Source organism: Sprattus sprattus, assembly GCF_963457725.1.
Source record: "Sprattus sprattus genome assembly, chromosome: 10".
In the NCBI taxonomy this organism is placed as follows: domain Eukaryota; kingdom Metazoa; phylum Chordata; class Actinopteri; order Clupeiformes; family Clupeidae; genus Sprattus; species Sprattus sprattus.
Window position 1 is genome coordinate 32,681,588 of NC_137908.1, and position 19,393 is coordinate 32,700,980.

General features: G+C 44.1%; 1 protein-coding gene across 7 annotated transcripts in view; it reads left to right on the plus strand.

The window, feature by feature from the left end:
* eif4g3a (eukaryotic translation initiation factor 4 gamma, 3a) overlaps positions 1-18,719 on the plus strand; it is a 79,462-nt gene extending 60,743 nt beyond the window's left edge. For 6 of the 7 annotated variants that reach the window (XM_080846365.1, XM_080846367.1, XM_080846369.1 and 3 more), the window contains 17 exons: positions 124-270; positions 842-1,078; positions 2,016-2,120; positions 2,376-2,514; positions 4,056-4,177; positions 5,248-5,338; positions 5,751-5,874; positions 6,571-6,815; positions 7,067-7,185; positions 7,852-8,024; positions 11,170-11,295; positions 14,147-14,228; positions 14,509-14,607; positions 15,468-15,614; positions 15,998-16,079; positions 16,562-16,708; positions 17,664-18,719. In XM_080846365.1, the coding sequence (XP_080702491.1) occupies positions 124-270; positions 842-1,078; positions 2,016-2,120; positions 2,376-2,514; positions 4,056-4,177; positions 5,248-5,338; positions 5,751-5,874; positions 6,571-6,815; positions 7,067-7,185; positions 7,852-8,024; positions 11,170-11,295; positions 14,147-14,228; positions 14,509-14,607; positions 15,468-15,614; positions 15,998-16,079; positions 16,562-16,708; positions 17,664-17,845 (2,367 nt within the window). In that variant the 3' untranslated portion in view covers positions 17,846-18,719. The remainder of the gene's footprint in view (positions 1-123; positions 271-841; positions 1,079-2,015; positions 2,121-2,375; positions 2,515-4,055; positions 4,178-5,247; positions 5,339-5,750; positions 5,875-6,570; positions 6,816-7,066; positions 7,186-7,851; positions 8,025-11,169; positions 11,296-14,146; positions 14,229-14,508; positions 14,608-15,467; positions 15,615-15,997; positions 16,080-16,561; positions 16,709-17,663) is intronic. The other variant, XM_080846366.1, reaches the window with a different exon arrangement.
* The last annotated feature ends 674 nt before the right edge of the window (positions 18,720-19,393 follow it).

A 19,393-nucleotide genomic window follows, 5' to 3' on the forward strand; every position in this document is an offset into this window, starting at 1 on the left:
AGATGTTATCTTTGCAAAAACTTTCCCACAAACATCTTCCAATAATAGTTAAAAGAAACAAAGCACACACACACACACACACTCATTTCCAAAACTCCTTTTTGCCCTCTCTTGTACATACAGCTGAAGGTGCCCATGACGGACAAGCCCAACACCACGGTGAACTTCCGCAAGCTGCTTCTGAACCGCTGCCAGAAGGAGTTTGAGCGGGACAAGGTGGACGACGTGGTGTTCGAGCGCAAGCAGAAGGAGCTGGAGGCGGCCACATCGGTACACCCCTCTCTCTCTCTCTCTCATCACTCACCCGTACAGACAGGCTCACATCAGACCGTACCTGCGCTCCATTGTGTTACCTTACCTCACTCACCGGGTTAAAGAGGACCTATTGTGCTTTTCTGGGTTGTCCCTTTCCTTTTGAGTCCTTGTAGAGCTTTTTGTGCATATGGTGGAATTCCAGCCCTTTTCTTTTTATACATGATGACGCAATCTCGTAACACAGTCCTTATTGGCCCCCTAGCTGACCAATCAGAACACACTGGGAGGGGGAGGGGGGGCTGAAAGACACAGGGTGAAAAGAGATGTACAGTATCAGAAAAATAATGTGTTTTGAACACTGAAGCGTGTAAATCTATTCTAGTAGACCCCAAAAAGTAAAATCCTCTTAGGTCCTCTTTAAGTGTGTAATTTGAAATAAGTTTGAGTGACTGAACTCTGAACTGAACTCATGTTTATTTTTCTGCTCATGCCCCTCTTTCTTTTCCATCCTTTCCTCTCCTTTCACCTACTACTCCTCCCTCTTTCCTCCTCTCCTCTTGTCTTCCTGTCTGCCCCTGGCCTCTAGACGACGGAGCGTGACCGTCTTCAGGCGGCGCTGGAGGAGGCCAAGGACCTAGCACGCCGGCGCTCAATCGGCAACATCCGCTTCATCGGCGAGCTCTTCAAGCTGAAGATGCTGACGGAGGCCATCATGCACGACTGCGTCGTCAAGCTGCTCAAGAACCACGACGAGGAGAGCCTGGAGTGCCTGTGCCGCCTGCTCACCACCATCGGCAAGGACCTAGACTTCGAGAAGGCCAAGGTAGGTGGGGCGGGGGAGGTGTTTGATTGAATGCCTGGAGGAGAGAGTGGGGAGTGAGGAGAGAGATGTTTTAGAGGAGGCAGTGAGGTAGTTTGTCCATTACTGAGAGAATGACATGGGCAAAAAGTAATTTGGAGAGAAATGGAGGGTAGAGCGAATGAGAGAAAAAAGAAATGTGTATGAAGACTCACCTGGGTTCTCGTCACGAGAGAGGGTCCCGCTGTGGAGGGGAAACTACACACCCTGCAGCTCCACACACACTCACCGAAATGATACACACAAACACACACTCAGCGAAATGATACACACACGCACACACACACACACACACACACACTCAGGCGCACTCACTCAATCATTCATTCACTAAGAAACAATACCAAGCCTGAGAGATGGAAGGTAAAGAGAAGGGTGGGGAGTGTGTCTGTGTCTGTGTTTCAATGCATGTGTGAGTGCAATTGTGAGCGTGTGTGTGTGTGTGTGAGAGAGTGATGCTTTAGATAATGTAGTACGAAGGATGGAGAGAGTGCAGTATTGGGTGCTTATGGCATGCTGCATAAACTAGTTTTTTTCATCCAAGAAGGGCAACAGACACTTTTACATCCCTGAGCATCAAAAATCTGTTTTATTCCCTCCTTCCTTCCTGTTTCTCCTTTGTGACAGTCGTAAATGTTTTATGTTAATGTTGTTCAATGAGACTCTACCCTGGCGGGACACATATATCAGAGCAGCTCATCCAAAGCTGTGTAGTCCAACTAGAACGAGTGAGGGAAGACATAGTGCACTTATGCGACGGAAGCAAGCACTGGAGGATCATTGCGTCACCCGCATGAAGAAAAGCGAAAGCTTCTAGATTGCCTCTCTCGTTTAGTCACTCAATCGACCTGTTTCCTGACGAGAAGGAATGTGGAGAGTGATGTAATGCTTCTTCCCCCAGCCTCGCATGGACCAGTACTTCAACCAGATGGAGAAGATTGTGAAGGAAAGAAAGACGTCGTCACGGATACGCTTCATGCTGCAGGACATCATCGACCTCCGGCTGGTGAGTTGACCTCCTTGTCCTCACCTGAGCCAATGAAAGGAGGCTGGACTAGTGGGCGAAGGGGAGGGGCTGCTGAGCATGTTATCATGTTTTGAATGTGTGCGCCCTGGGTGTAAAATTCATAATGACCAAAGAGTTGTTAATGTGAGTTACTCACCTTTCAAAGCCCCCACACACACACACACACACACACACACTTACAGGTGTGTGGTGCGTTCTGTGCTTGATTTGACTGACCTGCCGTCTGGGTCACAGCACAACTGGGTGTCCCGGCGGGCCGACCAAGGCCCCAAGACCATCGAGCAGATCCACAAGGAGGCCAAGATCGAGGAGCAGGAGGAGCAGAGGAAGGTGCAGCAGCAGCTCCTCAACAAGGACAGCAAGAGGAGACCAGGTCAGTAGCAGCAGCACAGCAGAGTCAACACACCTCTCGTTCTCTCTGCCCTGCTCTCTCTTTCACCCCAGCTATCCATATCTATAGCACTCCCCCCCTCTCTCTCTCTCTACCTCTCTCTTTTCAGTGTAGTAGCTTCAATATTGACCTCACTGATAGTCATTATAAAATGGCGTGCTGTGTTTTGGGGTTCAGGAACATTAAATGAATGGATGCAGGTTTGGAAAAGGGTATTACGTGTATTAGAAGTCCACACAGCCGAAGAGCTGATGATTTGCCTGATCTGCAAGCTCTGGAAAATGTTGAAAGGGGCGGGGTTGCTTATCCCCATACACAGAGCAAGCACAGTGTGTATGACACCACATCCCTGGGTTTGTGTGAGTGTGTGTGTGTGTGTGTGTGTGCCTAGCCACCAAAAGCTCCCCCAAAAGCTCACACAGGATGTGAAAACTATGGGACAAAATCTTACACGGGATAAAAGAATTAAAGTGTAAGGAACGGGAGCTGGAGTCTTGTGGTAGGAATTCCATTTTTTAAAATCAAACCATTTTTCTGCCAGTACTTTGAAGTGGCATTGAAGTCTCCTTAAAGCCCAAGTGAGCTCCATGTATCTGGCTGATATGAGGAGTTTGCAGGGGTTTACACTTGTTCATGTAGCAGACGCTTTGAGTCGGTCTTTCACAGTATAGTAGTGAGGTGCATCATTGTGCTCCCCCCCGGGTACCTAAGCCATGTTGGTAGCACCCACCTCCTACCTTTAGCTGAGCCACAGGAACAGGAGGAAAGGTTTGTGTGGTTAATCATTCGCCGGTGGTTTGGTGACTCCGACGAGGGCTCTGCTTTGCTCACTCTCCACCATATCAAAGATGACGAAGCACAGCTGTATTGGTGATCATTAGCCTGCTGCATGGAAGCACAGCTGTATTGATGATCAATACCCTGCTGCATCGAAGCACAGCTGTGTTGGTGATCAATACCCTGCTGCATGGAAGCACAGCTGTATTGATGATCAATACCCTGCTGCATCGAAGCACAGCTGTGTTGGTGATCAATAGCCTGCTGCATGGATGGGAGGATCTGGCGAGTGTGATTCTCTCATAGAGAGTTCATGGATTATCTGGCTGGCTGGCTTGAAAGAAAGGTTCCAATCTAATTATTACAGAGACCACAAAGACCCTGATCAGTGGGCACATTGAGTTGCGGAATACTAAAGGGAAACGCGTTTTATGGACTTACTAGGCTGAGACTTTTATTTATGTGTATGTCAAATGGCAAAGGTGTAGTTAGTCAGGGTGCATAGGATGGGGTGTGTGTGGGGGGGGGGGGTGTGTGGGTGGGGGGGTGGGTGTGTGTTTGTGTGTTTGTGTGTGTCTGCATGCGCGTCCGTGTGTGCTGAATGCCAGGAGAGTAGAGAGTGCATATGTTCAGCCCTTTGTTTTTGTGTTTGCCTGGGGTGCCATATATATGTGAGGGGAAGAGTATGTATGTGTGTGTGTTTGTAGTAAGGTTGTGTGTGTGTTTGTGTGTGTGTGTTCCCTCAGACCAGAGAGAGGTGCGCCCCCAGAGAGAGGAACGCCCCCAGAGAGAGGAGAGCTGGAGCACCGTGCCCATGAGCAAGAACAGCAGGACCATCGACCCCACCAAGATCCCCAAGATCTCAAAGGTTAGACACACACACACACACACACACACACACACACACACCCTGTCACCAAACTGAGTCAAGACACTGTCAGTCTTATCAGACGATCTAGAGAGTTCTTGTAGGACCTCATTGCATGCCGCCCCTGCTCACTGTGAACATTTCCTAGGTCAGGCCCAGAGGCATGTGGTCACATGATCATGAACACACACACACACACCTCCACCCAGGGCATACACTGTCCATATGGAAGAAAGATGCATGTTGCTTACTCACACACACTCATATGTCACAGACACCTGATCATTCACTCACCCTGCTCCATATGTGTGTGTGTCTGACTCACCACCCTGAGTTCCTATCTGGACATTACACAGAGACACCTGCTGGTGGAGAGTGAACACTGCAGCCCCACAGCATAAAAACACAGGACAGCAGAACCACATGGTGTGAGGATCTAACCAGTGTGTGTGTGTGTGTGTGTGTGTGTGTGTGTGTGTGTATCTAGGTCTAAGAGAGCAAGAGCTTGAGAGAATGACTAATAGTGAGTGAGTGAGTGAGTGAGTGAGTGAGTGAGTGAGTGAGTGAGTGAGTGAGTGAGTGAGTGAGTGAGTGAGTGAGTGAGTGAGTGAGTGAGTGAGTGAGTGAGTGAGTGAGTGACTCAGTATGACTCCGTATGAGTAAAAGGGAAGGCCAGACAGAATGATGGGTCAACCTTGTTTGTGTGTGTATGTGTGAGGGAGTGAGACCGAGACGATGTCAGAGGGAGTTGATTATGTGTCGTGAGGTTTATTGTGTGTAAAATGGAGAGTGAGTTAATTATGATTCTGGGAGTGTGTGTGTGTGTGTGTGTGTTTGTGTGTGTGTGTGATTGTCTGCGTGAGACAAGGAGTAAGGAAATGGAATTAGTTGATTACGTATGAGCTTTTGTGTGTCTGTATGTGTAGAAAGAGAGAGTTTGATGTGTGTGTGTGTGTGTGTGTGTGTGTGTGTGTGTGTGTGTGAGCGAGAGCGAGAGAAGACAGACTGAGTTGAGAGATATGGGAGAGTAAGAGTCTGAGTTGATTATGTGTGTGTGTGTTTGTGTGCAGCCTCAGATTGATGATAAGATCCAGCTGGGCCCGCGGGCTCAACTCAATTGGATGAAGGGGAGCAGCGGGGGAGCCAAGGCCAGTGACTCTGGTGGGTACAAACACTCACGCACACACACACACACACACACTCACACACACACTCACACACACACACACACACACAGCTAAACAGAAAGACAATGTGTGTGAGCATAAATACATTCACTCACTCACTTACAGCCAGACTCGCTAAGCAGTCGAGACAAGGACACACACACACAGGCATACACACAGATAAAACTGCCATTTATGTGCGCTTTGCAAACACACATATGCCTACACCTGTAGGTAATACATCTTCAAGCATTCCCAGCAACCTCAAAAATATCACCCTCTTTAAGATGCTTTTGGATGTGTGAGAATGACATAGAATTAGTGTTACCATAAGCTGTGTGACAATATATGAGAAAATGCCTCTGTTAATGTTTTAAGAAACTGTGTGTGTGTGTGTTTATTCACAGAGCTCTCCCGTACCACGGGCAGCAGTCTGAACCGTTACTCAGCTCTGCAGCAGTCCTCCACGGCCCCTCCCAGCCTCCAGGCCAATCAGAGCGCGGACTACGACACCAGGAGAACTCTGGGAAGGTGGGAATCACTTCTGTGTGACCCCTCACACTGACACCTGACTTGTATGCATTATACTATCTATACATTCTATACATTCAGACCACAGAACTTCAAATCCCTCTCCACCGATGTTTTTTGCCCTCATTGAATCCAGTTGCACACACACAGTAGAGATGTATCTTTCATTATCCTTTACTTATTTATACTGTATTTCATTTAGCAAACATTGATTGTTTGTAGGTGTACAGAATATGTCAGCAGTTTGAATGAATCCCATGTCCTTGGTTTCCGATACACACACACACACACACACACACACACACACACAGTCAGACTGGAAGAGCTGATAGCAGGCTGGTTATAATTAGGTAAATGGCCTGGCTGATGAATGTATTGGCAGTGTGTGTGTGTCTGCCAGCTCCAGTCCCATCAGACGTGAGTCAGCAGCAGCAGCAGCAGACAGTCAGGCAGGCAGACACTCACATACACACTCACATATACACACATACACATACACACACACACACACACACACCAGATGCACACGTCCCCCTCAGGGCAGGGGGGGCTGGGACACTCAGCCGCTCACAGTCCACCAGAACAGAGAGGCGTCTACTAGGGGTGTCTGTGCCAACTGAACAGAGAAAGGAATGAGCTGGTTAGGGACAATAGTGATGGCTTTCTTGCTGTGTGTGCGTGTGCGTGTGTTCCTAGCCGTGGTAGTATTGGCCGTGAGCGTGGGGAGAAGTCTCAGGCCCCTGCTGGAGATCCGGCAGGTGGGGCCACGCGTCTGGGGCCCCTGAGCCAAGCGGGCAGCAGTAAGGAGCTGCAGGAAGGGCCCACCAATGAGGAGTCTCACAAAGAGGGGTCCGACACACCCCTCACCCAGAACCAGTCCCGCAGAGCCAGCACAGACGACAGGAGCGACACGGACCGCAGCAGAACCACCAAACGACACGGTGAGACCACATTAACACAGAACTAAATACACTTATGCACTTACTAATACACATATTAATACTACAGTATACTATAATTATACACATACATAGGATATAACTGTTGTACACACATATACATGTACACACATATATACTCACACACACACTCACACAGACACACACACACACGTACATAGACACACACACACACACAGCAGGACCTACTCCATGACTACCTCAACAACAGTGTGTGTGTGTGTGTTCTCCAGCAGTAAAGGCTGAGACTCCCCCAGCTGTGGTTCCAGCCAAAGCACTCCTGCCAGAGGATGAGATGGAGAGGAAGTCACGCGCCATCATCGACGAGTACCTGCACATCAACGACCCTAAGGTACTAAAAACACACACATACACACACACACACGTATGCACATACACTGTGTATGAGTATGAGTGCATCATCTGTGTGTATTTAGATAATTGTCTCGGCACCTCAGACAAACTAGTGAAACTAGTCACCTGCGTAAACTTGTGTGTGTGTGTGTGTGTGTGCGCGCACGTTCATATAATAATAATAATACAATTAATAGTGCATTTTATTTGTAACGCAGTCTTCATATGAGTGTGTGTGTGTTTGCGTGTTCATGTGAGCGTGTGTGTGTTTGCGTGCTCATGTGAGCGTGTGTGTGTTTGCTTGTTTATATGAGCATGTGTGTGTGTGTTTGCGTGTTCATATGAGCATGTGTGTGGGTGTTTGCTTGTTCATATGAGCATGTGTGTGTGTGTTTGCTTGTTCATATGAGCGTGTGTGTGTTTGCGTGTTCATATGAGCATGTGTGAGTGTGTTTGCGTGTTCATATGAGCATGTGTGTGGGTGTTTGCGTGTTCATATGAGCGTGTGTGTTTGTGTTTGCGTGTTCATATGAGCATGTGTGTGTGTTTGCGTGTTCATATGAGCATGTGTGTGTGTTTGCGTGTTCATATGAGCGTGTGTGTGTGTGTGTTTGCGTGTTCATATGAGCGTGTGTGTGTGTTTGTGTGTGATTCCCCGGTGCAGGAGGCGGTGCAGTGTGTGGAGGAGCTGGGCCAGGCGTCTCAGCTGAGCGTGTTCGTGAGGGTCGGGGTGGAGGCTACACTGGAGAGGAGCCAGATGACGCGCGACCACATGGGCCAGTTCCTTCACCTGCTCCTGCACAGAGACATCCTGCCCAGAGAACAGCTCTACCGCGGGTGAGTGGCGTGTGTGTGTGTGTGTGTGAGAGAGAGAAAGCGCTTGTTCCTGGGGCTCAAGTGGTAGAGTCACTGGTAGAGCGAGTGGTAAAGAAAGGTCCACCATGATCATGGGTTCAGTCCCCTGGGACATACGGATGAAAATGTGTTTACTGGAAGTCTCTTTGGATAAAAGTGTCAATACATAAAAAAATGATGGATATTTCTATTAATTTGGCCAACACTGTAAATAAAACTCACTGTGAAGAAGTCATTGATTGGCAATGTGGTTGGCAGTGGTGTTGGTGAGCTGGAACAAATTGCTTTGCATCAGGCTCATACCTGAAATCTCCAGCAGAATGCAATGCCAATGCAATAACAAGTGAGGGTACACGAGGGCACACACCAGTCTCACCGGAGGAGGACCACCCACACTGTGTGTGTGTGTGTGTGTGTGTGTGTGTGTGTGTGTGTGTGTGTTAGAGATGCGCGGATGGGCTATTATTTCATCCGCAACCGCATCACAAAACGCATGATCCGTACGCTATCCATCCGCACCAATTTTTTTGACCAATTTTCAAAACCGCACCCGCCCGCCATCCGCCTGTTGTTTTTAGGTATAGGGGCTGTGACGCGAGGCGAGAAAGTTCTTGCCTTTTCTTGAAAGGAGACTAATCCAATGCCGCAAAGATATTTAAAGGATAAAGCCCCTAGTATGAAAGCCTATTGGCTATGTTGTAGCCTATCCCCAGAATATTATCAGTGAAGTGACGTCTGTCTCCGATCGATGCACAGGGAGAAACTTTAAAATAGCCAAGCACATCGGCAAACCTGACCTTACCATAGGCTAGTAGGCCTACACTTTTTTATCATTGTAATAAAACGCAATTTTGTACACCATTTTAATATGGTAATATAGCCTACTGTTTTTTGTTTAGAAGGAAACACCGCCTTGCAACACTTGCCTGCTTGCCTTGCAAATCAAAGTTTTCCGACTATTTTTCTTACCTTCTTTCTTAGCTGGTGATGTTACTGAGCTAGAAGTTTAACTTGTTCATCTCGCGCTGCCAATGCCCAATGTCACTTCTGAGTCAAATCACTCCATCATCTCTTTGAAATTCCTTATTCCACGAGTGGTAGGCTACAATGACTGGCTGTTTTAAAATATAACTAATAGCCTAACGAAACAAAATAACCCAGGCAGTTTCATCTACGACACGTTAAGGCTTCTTCCAATACTGACAGCTGACTCATAGCTTGCAGGTTTGCAGCGTTGCAAAGAGACGCGACATGATGGGGATCGTCACTTAATTTAAACTTTTTTGCTTCCTTTGTTTGCTTTGTATGCATACACGGAACAAGGCCAATTTACTGCCTGATGAAAATTTGATTATTTCAAAATGTGCTTGGATGTAGGTAACGACATTTAACAATGTGTATATATTTTGAATTTCGTTGGGTAAACCGCCACCCGCCCGAATTTAATTAAAATATTATTTTTTGTCACGTCATCCGCCCGATCCGCGGTTTAGCCGCGGAGTCCGCGGGTGCAACCGCCAACCGCGCATCTCTAGTGTGTGTCCCTCCTGGGAGGTGTATATACAGCCGCGGAAAAAATTAAGAGACCACTTCAAAAAAATGATCAGTTTTTCTTTTTTTACTATTTATTGGTAGTTTGAGTAAAATTAACACTTTTGTTTCATTCTATAAACTACTGACGACATTTCTACTGAATTTCAAATAAAAATACTGTCATTTAGAGCATTATTTGCAGAAAAATGACAATTGGTCAAAATAACAAAAAAGATGCGGCGTTTCCAGATATTGATTTCTGATCTCTTCCTAAGTTAAAGCATAAGTATTGTGTAGTTTAAGAATGAATATGAACTTGTTCTCTTTGCATTATTCGAGATCTGAAAACATTCCATTTATTTTGATATTTTGACCAATTGTCATTTTTCTGCAAATAAATGCTCTAAATGACAATATTTTTATTTGAAATTTGGTAGAAATGTTGTCAGTAATTTATAGAATAAAACTAAAATGTTGACTTTACTTTAACTCATACCAATAAATAGTAAAACCAGAGAAACTGATAATTTTTAAGTGGTGTCTTAATTTTTTCCGCGGCTGTATATGCAGTAGAGCAGACTGGTGTCAAATGGAAGTCAACATTCTGCCCGTGCTCTCAGCACCTCTCATAGATCACCTCTTTAAACAGGAACTGCAGCTGGGTTTGTCCTTAGCAGTCCATTCGCAGTGTTGGCCGGCACTTGCGTTGTGCCATATCAGACACTAACGTCAGTAGACAGCACGGGAGAGTGTGTGTGTGTGTGTGTGTGTGTGTGTGCCTGAATGAGTCAGATGCTAGGTTTGGTGAAGAGTAAAGTATTCAGGAGGACTCGGATGATTTTGTTTTTTTTGTGTGTGTGTGGAGTAAAGCATGTTAGATAAGCACGTCTTGTGGAGGAGTTCTTGGAATTAAAACCATGAAAACTGTCTGTACACACACCACAGCTGTGATCTCGCTGAAGGGACTCCGTGTGTTAGCACTGTTTTCTAGCCATCAAACACAGGATGTAATATACTATGCTGATGTTAGTAGAGTGGCCACAGTCGTAAGTGTGCTTCATTAAGGCCTGGAACATAGTCATGGCAAGCTGCACTCTTGTTTGTGCATGGTGGTTAGGCTGCCTATCCAGCTGTCGTCTGATGTACTTGTCCTCAAGAAAGAACTATATACATCTGTGAGATGTAATGCTACTATAAATCACCATGGTAATATGCTCCCACTCATGGATATAGCAAATAAAACAAAACAAAACACCCACCCTGACTATTACCATTAAAAGGTTTTGCTTCTGTTAGGTCAATCAATCAATCAATCAATGAACATTAGGATGTAAACGAACCCAATTATAGCCAAAAGGCTAGTTACCATTAGCAGTCCACCTGCCAGAGTGAAAAAGGCTATACAACCTAATGAATTAACGTATATATTAACATAAATATTAAAAAATGTGTTTGCATCTGTTAAAAGATGAGCTTTAGGGACTGGTTTCAACATGCCTATTTGCCTTAATAGGTTTGCGCTATCTGACCTGCCAGTCTGGGTGTAGTGCCCGAGCTCCTGTCCCACAGGTGACGTGTTGGCTTGTGTCCGCAGGTTTGAGGAGACGCTGGAGCTGGCTGATGACATGGCCATAGACATCCCCCACATCTGGCTGTACCTGGCACAGCTGCTGGGCCCTCTGCTGAAGGAAGGGGGACTCTCTATGGCCGAGCTCTTTAGGTAGGCACAGTCCCTCACTCACACACATGCATGTGCCCACACCAAGGTTATTATCGTTAACGAAAACTAACGAAAAAACGAAAACGAGGTGTGATTTTTTTTTTTGTCGTTAACTGAAATAAAAATAAAAACGAGGCTTTATAAAAAAAACGATAACTAACTGAAACTGTATTGTGTCTTACAAAACTAACTAAAATACAATTATAGAGAAAATGTCCTTAGTTTTCGTTTTTGTCAATTTATTTCATACAAAGCCTAGTAGTCCATTTTCCGCGGTACCACTTTTAAACACGCCCCTCGCCTGCTATCATGCAGCAAAAGTGGGTAGAAATCGAAAATCCTATTTGGCTGTGACAAGCGGTGTGGTTAGTGTCTGGTGCCGAGGCACTGACTCCTTCAGAGACAGATTTACAAACATATAGTATCTTATATCACCATTCAATTGGCAGCTTGCACATTGACTACTGGTTGTTTTCCACATCAGCATTCTTTACACAAACATAGGTAAGGTACAAACAGTTGGCAGCTGCTAGCTTGTGATGAACTCATGTGAATATGCACGTAGATTATTAACTCTTTCATACACAGTTGCACAGGCACCATGAGGGTTTCTTCCTTTTCCCATAATCATTTGAAGGCGACTATAACATCAGCTAGATAACTAGCTAATTTCATGCAATTTAAACTCATCCATTTAAATCATTAAGGTTATTATCGCCAAGTGTCTTTAGCTAGCTTATTAGCTAGCGTAGCAACTTCATAACCATAGCAACCAGGAAACACGACTTCAATAGCTGCAATTTAAGTTTATTTTCCCGAAATCATCTCACCAATACAAAGCAGTCTTTGGTTTAGAGTGATCACAACCACTTGTGTAATGTAAAATGGCTTCACATAGACATTAAACAATCCTAAGAGAAATAATGGGAAATCAACGCAAGGGCTTACTCAGATATCAATGTAATGTTAGCGAATAAGGGGTGAGAAGCCTCCCCTTCCCCTGGCTTATATTTAGTCTCCGCTGTACGTCCAAAACAAAATCTATTCTTGAGGTTCCAAAAATGTTCAAAGCAATTTGGCTTTGAATGTGTCTAGTCGATCGAATTTTGTTCTGTCTCGTCGTTTCGTTTGAAGATTACCTTTTAGCTCCGGCATTGGTCTCCCATTATTGATCACTTCACATTTAAATTGTAAGTCCACATTTGAGAAATGTTTTAGTTTAGCTATACAACAATCTTCAATTTTCGCTAGAAGAACAGCAACGGGAGAAAAGGCCAACCGGTGGGCCCTTGCACGCCCATTTCATTGAGGTAGATGTACTGTTTCCACTCCGTGTTTTTTCACTGCGCTTTTATGTCAGATCAGCAAGACTAAATAGGTTCTACGCATGCGCTCAACCCAGTTTGTGATCGATTGTGCATTCTGAGTTGAGGCACAGCTCGTCGCTGCCTCGCTGTTTCCTTACTGTTTGTACAGGACATGCGCAAATTCAGCGATTTTGATTATAAAAATGCTCAAACTGATTGGAATCATAAAGGAATTACATTTATAACACAGATCAGTAGAAAAATATTTATATATGCCTGCCCCGCCCCCACTGACCGCACGTCCCTGTCATAGATGTCAATGTATTTCATACATAGCCTATATCTATTTTAGTACACGCCCCTCGTCTTGAATCATGGTGGCCAAAGTCGGGAGAAAGCCACAAAGTCTGGGATTACTTTGATTATGAATGTGTCGAAAATAAAAGCAAGTGCCTTGCAATGGAAAATGGAAAGATTTGTGTTGTATTTATCAAGGGGGAAAATCCCACAAATCATGTGTGGCTCATGAATGGGTTTAATACATGCTGTTCACATGTGTCTTTAGTTTATTGGCTATTGCATCTTGTGTAGACTGTTTACATGTTTGTACCCATATCTACATTTTATTTTCTGTTGGTGATAGTGTTGTGTCCAGTGGACATGTTCTGGTTAATGACATAAACACACTGACTGACACAAATTTCATAGTTGTCGTTTGTGGATGGCTGTTCATCTGTTCTAAATACCTTTTTTTAAATAGTATGCTTTGTTGAGTTTGTATTACTTATAATTTATTATAGCTTCATTTTGAACAGATTGTTTTGAAAGCAACCCCCCTCCCCCCCCCAGTCTGTTGCATTCCACGGAAAGACTAAAACTAAAACTGAAACTAATAAAAACTAAACTCAAACTAAGCATTTTCAAAAAATAAAAAATAAACAAAACTAGCTAACCCGCTTTAAAAACGAATTAAAACTAAACTGAAATTGAAAACAAAAAGTCAAAACTAAATAAAAATAAAAACTATTATAACCTTACACACACACACACACACACACTTTCTCTCATATGCATCTCTCTCAGGCACAAGCACACACACACACACACACACACACACATACTCTTTCTGTCTATGCATCTCTCTCAAGCACACAAACACACACACACTCTTTATCTCTTATGCATCTCTCTCAAGCACAAGTACACACACGCCACCCTAACAAGCCTCTCATTACCAGCTCCACTAACTCCAGCTGTGCTTTGAACGCTTTTAAGATAAGTGCCCCCACTCCCACACATATAGTCATTACGAAATACACACACAAGTCAGACCACTACCTCAAAGCTCGTGCAGGTTGCCAGGTTTCCTCATAGTGTATTTTTGTAATGCAAGTGCAAGTCCAGGTGGTGAGCTTGGAGTGAATTTTCCCTCTCTCTCTCTCTCTCTCTCTCTCTCTCTCTCTCTCTCTCTCTCTCTCTCTCTCTCTCTCTCTCTCTCTCTCTCTCTCCCACCCCATCCCTCTCCTCCCCCTCTTCTGCTGCAGTGAATTAAGCAAACCATTGCTTCCTGTGGGAAGAGCAGGGGTCTTATTTGCTGAAATACTGCACCTTCTATGCAAACAAATGGTGAGTTTCTCTGCACAGCCTTGTATCACACATGGAGCATGGAGTCATTGATATAATGCTACGTTCTCACCTCACTGCATGTACACTAGCTCTGTAATGGATAGCTCGGGGAGATTTGAAGTGAAGTAGAATGTTATTTGTTTTGTAGGCTGTAGCTGTAGCTATTGATTTTAAAACTCCAGGCCCTCTACTATACAGTAACGTCCAGCTGCTATACTGTACAGCTGTTTTAAGCAGACTGACGATGACTGACTGGGTGTGATTGCATGTCCTGCTGCAGAGCCATAGGAAAGTGGGGTCGTTGTGGGTGGACTCAGGCCTGAGTTGGAGTGACTTCCTGCCCGAGGGAGAGGATGTGCAGACCTTCACCACGGAGCAGGTACCCCCAGCACCGCCACACACACACCGGCTCATGTAAGCAGGGGCACCAGTCAGTATTGATTTGTTTGTTATGTTATCACTTGGTGCACAATGTGAACAAATTGTTCTGAAAACTGAGAGAATAGACCAGTTTGGATTAAGGCCCAGTTGTTTAGTTTTTTCTCCCCAAATAGTGAGTTGGACAGTATAATTGCATGGTGTTGGATTTGCCCCACCAGAATACATGTATATGATCCCAGCAATGTAAGCTGTAAATGAAGCTGTAAATTGTTGTCTTGAACAATTGCCATGGTGTTTCCTTCTTCACCAACCCAAACAGACCTCCACACTTAGTCCTCCCATGAGGCAGCACTAAGTGTCCCCTGAACGTGCGCTGCCTCAGGGGAGGAGGCAGTGTGGAGGTCAAACAGACTACTTTACTTACACACTGGACGATCTGAACGATCCTCACTTACATAGAGCTGAAACCGGTCTGATTAGACACGCTGTGTCAAGTCTCTATTAGTACTGACAGCATCAAATAGTTGAAGTTCATCTAATAGTGTATATTTGTGGAGCTAGTGCAGCTTAAATTGGTTGCAGCCATTTACTGTCATGTTTGAACTCTAAATAATGCCATTACGACTACCTCTTGCTCCTTCTCTTTTCTTTCGTTTGCCTATCTTCCATCTTCTTCTCCCTTGCTTCGCCATCACCATTTCTTCTATACTACTTTACTTTGCTCTCTTTCCTTTCTTCTGCTTTCTCCTCTGCTTTCCTGTTCTCATCCGGTAATCTTGATTCTTTATTCTCATTGCTGTTTCTTTTCCTCTCTTCTGCTTTCCCCTTTATCTCACTGCTGTCCTCTCCTCTCATCAGAAGCTGCAGTTCACGCTGCCGGACAGCCTGAGCCCCCTGCCACTGCTGTCCAAGGAGCCTTTTTCCCCAGAGGAGCTGACCCAACACTTAGAGCGCCTCCTCCTGGGGGACATGGTCAATGACGAGCAAATCTTCGACTGGGTAGAAGTACGCCTCTCCCCGCCCCCAACACATTTTCTTTTCTTTCTCCCTCCCTCTCTCTCTCTCTCTCTCTTTGTTGCTTACTGCTATTCCTACTCCATTTCTCTCTCTACCTCATAGTTTTTTGTCTTTGTTTGGTCTCTTTTCACTTCTTGCACTGAATCTCTAGATCTCTGTTGACTCTGTCTAAGCAACCTCTGCCCTCTGACAGGCATGTGAATGTGTTTAATTACATAACTTGAGATGATATTCTTGCTCATAAAGAGACTGAACACGAATGCCTTGATGCTAATCTGGAGATAAGATTCAGTGTTGCTGAGTGAAGTTGAGCAGTTGATGTAATCGTGTGGTAAAGGCTCATTGAGAGGCTCATTTTCCTCCCATCACAGGCGAACTTAGACGATTCTCAGATGAGCTCCTCCCCATTTCTGAGAGCTCTAATGACATCAGTGTGCAAGGCGGCAGTGAAAGGTAACACTCCTGACAGCACAAAGTTCCCTTACAATATGTAGACACGTATACTCATGCGCACGCAGACTGACTGGTGACTTACAGCACAAACATGTACACGCATATACTCACGCACACACAGACACACTAGTGACTTACAGCACAAACATGTACACGCATATACACACGCAGACACAGAGACACTGGTGACTTACAACACAACACAAACATGTACACAAACACACACACACACACAAACACATATATATATATATATACACACACACACACAAACACACACACACATAAGTACATGTGTATGTACATGTTATGATTGATGATATAATCTCCAAAATCTATGGATTGATTCTACAAACAGAAACAATGCTGTGCCCACAAGCAGTTAGATGGTTGTAATATGAATTGTATTGTTTGTATTTTGTCTAAAAACAAAGAGAACAAAAATGTGACCACTCGCTCTCCCTCTATGATTGTATCCCCAGATGAGAGTTCTTCTTGCAGAGTGGACACTGCCACTATCCAGAAGAGATTGCCTGTCTTACTGAAGTACCTTAACTCAGACACTGAGCGCCAGTTGCAAGCACTTTATGCACTTCAAGCATTGATAGTAACTCTTGATCAACCTCCTAGTGAGTGCCAGATTTCATTCCAAACTACACCCCCATACTCTGTAGCACACATACATATCAGGATATTTGTTAAAAGTTTAAAAATGCACTGTAAAGGCAGCTTAATTCGTCTTAAGAAGGCGTTTCATAATAAATGTCCCACCAAAATTCATGAATTCTGAAGGGTAATTTGTGTTTTGAAATATAGTCAAAAAAATGTTTAAATACAGCCGCGGAAAATATTAAGAGACCACTTAAAAATGATCAGTTTCTCTGGTTTTACTATTTATTGGTATGAGTCAAAGTAAAGTTAACATTTTAGTTTTATTCTATAAATTACTGACAACATTTCTACCAAATTTCAAATAAAAATATTGTCATTTAGAGCATTTATTTGCAGAAAAATGACAATAGGTCAAAATATCAAAATAAATGGAATGTTTTCAGATCTCGAATAATGCAAAGAGAACAAGTTCATATTCATTCTTAAACTACACAATACTTATGCTTTAATTTAGGAAGAGATCAGAAATCAATATCTGGAAACGCCGCATCTTTTTTGTTATTTTGACCAATTGTCATTTTTCTGCAAATAATGCTCTAAATGACAGTATTTGTATTTGAAATTCAGTAGAAATGTTGTCAGTAGTTTATAGAATGAAACAAAAGTGTTAATTTTACTCAAACACATACCAATAAATAGTAAAAAAAAAAAAAAAAAAATGATCATTTTTTTAAAGTGGTCTCTTAATTTTTTCCGCGGCTGTATATATCTTAGGTTCAGTTTTCTTTAAATAGTCACCATGGGAATGGGTATGAACCCTGAACCCTACTTTGGTTATCTACCTATCATATTCTAGATTTGTGCTAATAGGGAGTCAAATTGATGAGTCACAGCGCAAAAGCCAGAACTTCGAGAGTGCTATTCGAAATGTCTCCTAAACATGCACGTCCTAACCCCCCCTACCCCCCGTAGACCTGCTCCGCATGTTCTTCGACTGTCTGTACGACGAGGATGTGATCTCGGAGGATGCCTTCTACCTCTGGGAGTCCAGCAAGGATCCAGCGGAGCAGCTGGGCAAGGGTGTGGCCCTCAAGTCCGTCACCGCCTTCTTCACCTGGCTGCGTGAGGCAGAGGAGGAGTCGGAGGACAACTGAGAATGGAGACACACACACACACACACACACACACTCCGGAGGCAGTTCTGCTCACGTCCCACCATGTTCTAGCCAGTGTGTTCGCATCCTTAAGACTGACAGAGCCAGATGGGACAGAAGGAACACGGTGCTGTGAGACAGAGGGAACGTGAATGTGAAAGCAATGTTTCTACTACGTTCCTTTGAGGAAGATCTCCAGAGATGGGAACACTACATATGTGTACTATACATAGAAAATATTTTTGCTTTAAATTTTAACTTTTTTTTTTTCGTTTCTTCTTTTGTTACGTATTGAAGAGACTTGAAAACAGGTTATGACCTGGTTAATTTATTATTTTTTTAAGAAGCTGCAAAGACGGACCTTTTATTTAACATTTGCAGAAAAAGCTCATATTGAGGAGAACGTCACTGACGATAGAAATTAACAAAGTAATTCTCATTACAGTAATAATACTTGTGAATTGAATAGCCTCCCTGGATTCCCGAGTTGTTTGTTTGAAGAGGGTTTCAGTAAGAAGTTATTTTTGGATGAAAGGTGTGGCAGAGACGGTTGAAGTTTACTATGTGCAAGGTCAAAGGTTATGATAGAATAACCCCTCCAAAGTCTGGTGTTGCAGGGTTTGCTTCCTCTATGGAAAACAGTTTGAGCTTCCAAAAGGACACGGGACAAAGAGCCCACACACACACACACACACACACACACACACACACACACACACACACACACACACACACACACACAAACTTTCTTTGAGCTGCCAAGAAGAGCAAGGACTTGATAGAGAAGGTGTGTGTGTGTGTGTGTGTGCTCATGTGAGTCCAAACCATACCAGGGTTATTCAACCTTGTAATTCTCCAGACATCAAGAGCGAATTTAAAGGACATGTAAATACATTAAAGACTGTCTAAGAACATGCCGTGTGATGTTTTACAATGCAATGTACTTATACCATTCCAGAAACCCTCCGTATACCCGTCACTCACTATCCACTCATTAAAGGTGAGGTTCGTGACTATAATTGAATGAATTTGACAAAAAATGTAGAGAAATTCTTCTCGTGGTCTTCTAGCGGTCTGAACTGATGTTCATACACGGCCCTGGTTTTTATTCTCAGTTGATGAACTACAGCCTGTTGGAAGTGCAGTCCATGGTGTGCCCTGGCAAATGTTTGGCATGTTCAGAGACACCTCACAGCATTGTGGAGAGATGGTGATCAGCTATGTTGAGCTTTCTATTGGGTCTTTGTGCTACAAACCATACAGAAGGGGAAACACTGGAATGATGTCAATTCATAGCCTTAAATCTTCAGTTATATTAAAATTACAAATGGCCAGTCTCCATCAATAATAATTTTGATTTAGGCCCACTGCAATTTGTATTATGTGCACCCTAGTGACATGTTGCTTCCTGCTTGTTATTGTATGTAAAGTGGTTGGTAGACTTGTTGGGGTCAAACTACTGAAATAGTTGGCTATGTCGTCCGTGTACATTTTGACTGGATTAGAGGTTACTGTAGAGTTGAGCTTTATCAATGTCATCAAAATGTA